A 5,321-nucleotide genomic window follows, 5' to 3' on the forward strand; every position below is an offset into this window, starting at 1 on the left:
ATTATCGTGCACAGTCGTAACAAATCAATAAGGTGTAGAGAAAGGAAGAGGAGTGGTTTTAGTGCAGGTAAAACGGTACAAAAAGAAGTTTATGGATGTGAACCATCAAAGCACCACTCCCCTGTAGCTGTACTTGGGGAGAGCGCCCAGAGTGGAGGGCTTGATGCCATACTTAATACTTACGCCGTGGAGTTAATCCTGGCATTCGTTGCGCTGCAGGCCTCCAGAGGATTTCAGAGGAAGCGTTCCACTGTAGCGTGAGCAGACAGGAACATGTCATGAGTCAGGGCGCTAATGACCTGTTGTGTTGGTGTGTTGCACTACGTCGCGCACATCGGTGGGAAAGCCCGGGAAGCCCAGGTGGATCAGGGTGAGGAGCCTGGGCATGAGTGACGTAGGGTTGCTCCCGTCCTGATGGAACACGAAGAACAAACTGCTGATCCTTCGGATCCGGCCGGAACCTTATGACGTGGACCATTAGGAATTGTATTGAGTCATAACTTGTCTACTGACTGTCTGATCTCAACAGGGTATGGAACCCCTAACCCTGCAGTGTTGGTGCCTTGCTCTACCCTCCTCAAACACAGAGTGGAGAACAGGGCCTGTTAGTAGTAGAACATAGGCAGTAGGCCCCCAATGGGCAGATAGGAAATCATTACATTACATTTTGTGCTTCACGGAAGGGGAATCGATTAAGTGTTTCATGGAATATGGCAGATTAGTTCAGTTAATCTTTCTCTGTGTGAAATGGAGTTGAGGAAGTGGTCATTTTATTTCAGAGATATCCATCCCCGGTTTGTTTCATGTTCTTGGTTGTTTGACTAACTTTGACCGAAACTCTCTGGTTTGTGTTTTGCACGAGGGGCGTACAGGAATGTGGGGAGAGGTTATCTTAAGTGGTCAAACAAGGAGTAACAGGACATATAAACATGGGATTAGGGTTTCTACAGATTCCTCTGAGTCATCGCGCTGCTCTCAGAGAAACAAGTCACTCTGATGTCACTCATAATCCATCAACATTATGGCATTTATTATCTTTATTATGAATTATCTTATTTTAATGCTTATTGTTGTCAGGTCCAGAGAATCATATCCCCACATTCTGTGCTCATGTTATTGATGTTGGTTTCAGCTTAGCTTAGGAGGTTGAGCGGGTTGGCTGGTAACCGGAAGGTTGCTAGCTCGATCCCCGGCTCCTCTTAGCGTGGAGGTGTCCCTGAGCAAGACACATCACCCTTACCCTTACTTACCTTACTTCTTCAGACGAGCTGGCTATCGCCTTGCGTGGTTGACTCCGTCGGTGTGTGAATGTGTGCATTAATGTCGCCTTGGATAAAAGCATGTATATGTTAATGTTTGTTAAAGGGTGAAGGCTGTGACCTGGATCACATGTGGATTGGGTCCTGCTTCACTGCTTCACTGTCTAACTAGAAGGTGTTTTATGTGTGACCAGTGGTTCACTGCTCCGGTGTGCTGGTACATTCTAACTAGAAGGTGTTTTATGTGTGACTAGGACTGGTGGTTCACAGCTCCACTGTGCTGATGCAGTCTAACTAAATGTATTTTATCTGTGACTAGGAGAAGATGTTGCTTGCAGCAAAACATGAATCCAAGAGGAACGTGAACCTGCTTGGTTGTCAGGGGTCTCATCTGGTTTTAAACCATTGGTTATTTTTATCTTGAGGCAAAAAAAAAAAAGTTTCTCAAAATTTGTATAGCCATACACATAATAACATAGTATAATTGTATTCATATGCTAATTAATTACTAACAGATTCATTGTAATTATAATAATATAATAATTAATTATATCATAATTATGAACCAAATAATGAAGTCTAGTTTGTTGGACCCTAGTCACTTTCTCTCAAAACACACAGATTAGTCTGAAGCTTTTTGGACCAATCAGATGACGTGAGCAGCTGTGATTGGCCACAGGTGGAGACGTTCCAAAAGAACAAAAATAAAACGGGCGATTAGTGAAGCCCGGTGGCGCGGCAGTGCTGCTGTCACTCTGTGCGGGTCGTTAGTATCGCCGTGGCTGTCAGGTTAATCATAGAGGTCAAAGGTCGGCCACTCCCAGCCTACATCAGGTTCATAAAGAAATGTGTGGCCTCAACCATCCCCACATGCTGAGCATGCTCATAAGTGTGCATGGCATTCGTGAGTCATGAAAAGATGGCTTAATGATGGCGATTAAACAAAACAGGATTATAATGATGTGTTCTGACTTCACTAGGATACCTAGTGACAGAACACGTCTAATGCATGACGTTTATGACCCTTTTATGAGCTAGAAGTATGAACGTGTCTGTGCTCTATTAGACCCGTCCTGATGTCATATTCTCATGTAGAAAACTTTAACTTATTTTATTGAACCATGCCTTAGAAATCAATTTATTTTTATTGTATTATTATTGGTACTATTATAGGATTGCCAGACTGGCAGTAGCAAACGTGAACTTACGCTAAGAAGGTTTTATATAAGTGTAAATAAAGAGCTTTCTATGAGTCTTGTTGATGTGGAAAAGAGTTCAACCTGTTTGCTATCAGGATGAGAAGGATTGACGGTTTGAAGCTCCATGGAGACCATGTTTGGATCTCCACACACTGCTCCTTCCAGGGCACATTCCTAAGCATCCTGACGTGTTCAAGGCCTCAGAAGTTATGTGGCTCTGGTGATGACGTCATGTCGTCACCTGGCCAAAGGTGGGGAGGCCGGCAGTAGGGAGGAAGGTATCGCAGGTATGTACCATGTATCACCACGGGTAGGTAGGTCAATAGCTAGGAAGTAGGTATGAAGGTGGGTGTGCCGCCTCAAACCCATCCCTGGTCCCCAAGCCCTAAGGCTCTCCAGTGGTTTGAAACACTAGCATGTTTAGCTTACGGCTACTGAAAGAATTAGCTCTTCCCTCAACCAATCGTAAACCACTCAAGGTCGACGGCCGCAAGGGTCATGAGCCTTACGCTACAAACCCACGCAGCACATACCCATACGCTTGGAAGAGCTGTGGAACTCCTCTTGTAAAGTCAGTCTTTGGGTGGAGCTCACAAGATAAGCAGCATTGTCCACATTCCAGGGTTCAGTCACATAGTGACATTCTCCTTTCTATGTTTATATGACAGACATTTTTTGTGCAGTCTTTGTCCTCTGTACATACCTGACTGAATTTTTTGTATTTCTATTTTTACTGACATCAAATTTTCTATTATTTTTGTTAATCTTCATTAGTAATGAAGATTTTTTGTTTTTCTATTTATACTGTTATTATTTTTGTTAATCTTTATTACTTATTTTATTAGTCATTCTTGAAGAGAGCAACTGCGACTACCAGCTTTCCCCCAACATGAAGAAATAGTGAATCAGAACAAATTGACCTGCTGCCAATGCACCTATACCTGTAGAAAGGGTCTGCGTCCGGACTGCTCCGCCTGTTATCTACCGTAGATCCAGAACAACCCCCCTCTGTCCCGTCACTCATCTGACCAGTCCCTTTAATCCTCTGTCCTAGCTAGCAGCCTAGCTCGTAGCCTAGCCACCAGGGCTGATATTATGATTATGCAGTTCCACACCCATGTGGAACTGCATAATCGCGCGCACGCGTGTGTGCGTGTGTGTGTGTGCACTCTACAGTGTAATCAGTTTTGTAGGTGTGTTCTCTTGTTCTACCTGAAAGGAATGTGAGGTGTGGCATCACACTTACACAATACTAATCTCTCACTCCATCTCTCTCCCTCTTTCTCTTATCCATATATCTATCCATCTTTATTTTTATCTAGTTACCTATACTTAGAGAAAAGGCCCTTACACTGCCATGATTGGGGGTTATGTTCCCTGTGTTGCCAAGGTTAAGGGTTATATTCCCTCTGTTGATCAGATGATAGACCAATGCACTGATAGTTCACAGACCATGACTCTAGAATGAAGATATAGTTCTGATTCAGTAGTTGAACAAAGTTTTTTTTGCGCCAATATATGCAGTCTTTCACTTCCAGATTGCGGCCGTTTGTTTGGTCTCGGTTCAGCTGGTTTTGGAAATAACCACAGAGATGGCACACATCACTGGAATAGTTAACAGGACCATTTGGGGAAACGGCGCAGAGATTTGGGGAATCTGCGCCGTTTCCCAAAATTGTCCTATTGATTGTTTACTATTCGAGTGATGTGTGCCATCTCTTTGGTTATGGCAACAACAAGTGGGTGTTTCTTGAAACTTCCGCAGCATGTGAAAGCCAAGGAATTTATTGATGTGACGTTTACATTTTTCCGATAGTTTTAACTTTACGCAAACTTTACGCAATACTTCACGCAGCTCCTCGTCCTGGGTTAGGTAGGAGCGTCCACCCCGCCCTGTGTAGCAGGTGGTCCTCCCACTAGACAAACTCCACAGCACAGCCCTTTGATTCACAACCCAGGACGGCGCACCTGACACAGGTACGAGACTCATTATTCAACTTATACACATCGATGCTTGAACTATGCGAGGGAGCTGATCTTAACAGAAAAAAACCTGACCGCGTTCAACAAAGCCGGACGTTTTGCATTCGTCGCGACATTCAAGGTTTGCGTGTTTATTGTTCATATTTAGTTGTTTATGTTTTCCAGTGGTTAGACACAGCTTTGGCTGGCGGTTGTATCGGTCATTACGCGTCGATATCGATGTTGACGCTCTCCATGTCTACTGATCCTTCACGGATGATTGACAGCGTGAATCCCCCTGTAGTGAGAGATAGGCTCCGTTTGTTGGAGCGACTGTGTGCAAATGTCACGACGTGAAAGGTCAAATGGTGACCTGATATCCCCACTGTAGGCTCCGGAACCGATAAAAGTATGAGCGCGAACTCACCGCACGCTGTGGCCCTCGGGTCATTTCAATCAGTTGGTAAATCATTACAATACACAGAGATCAGCAATGACAGCAATATGGATATCACGTTGTTTGTGCTTTTGAGGATACCGATGAGGAATTAACCCTAAGTAGGCATACCCAAACCTAACCAATCTGCTCATGAACCAGTAGTCCACTGACCAGTATAACCAGTAGCCTATAGTATAACTAAAGTCTAGCAGTAGGCTAGATATTTAAGACATTGTAATGATAGTCATTGTCATCATGTATTCTGAGTGAATTAATATTGGCTATTTCCACCTGCTGGATGGGTTTCCAGAGAACAACGCACAAGGGAGCTGATGTGGGCTTTACTCTAGTATTATAAAGAACTGTAGTATACTATAATCTAGGCCACTAAACTATACACTAGGCTACTATATTATACACTAGGCCACTATACTATACACTAGGCTACTATTTTATACACTA

At 43.7% G+C, this 5,321-nt stretch overlaps 1 protein-coding gene across 1 annotated transcript in view; it reads left to right on the forward strand.

Annotated features, from left to right (window-relative positions):
• The first annotated feature begins 2,754 nt into the window (after positions 1-2,754).
• The window catches only part of LOC130372790 (uncharacterized), a 33,823-nt gene continuing 31,256 nt past the window's right edge, over positions 2,755-5,321 (forward strand). Inside the window, exons 1-2 of the mRNA XM_056578949.1 lie at positions 2,755-2,768; positions 4,436-4,562. Of these exons, the coding sequence (XP_056434924.1) occupies positions 2,755-2,768; positions 4,436-4,562 (141 nt within the window). The remainder of the gene's footprint in view (positions 2,769-4,435; positions 4,563-5,321) is intronic.

This window comes from Gadus chalcogrammus, chromosome 19 (assembly GCF_026213295.1).
Source record: "Gadus chalcogrammus isolate NIFS_2021 chromosome 19, NIFS_Gcha_1.0, whole genome shotgun sequence".
Taxonomy (NCBI): Eukaryota; Metazoa; Chordata; class Actinopteri; order Gadiformes; family Gadidae; genus Gadus; species Gadus chalcogrammus.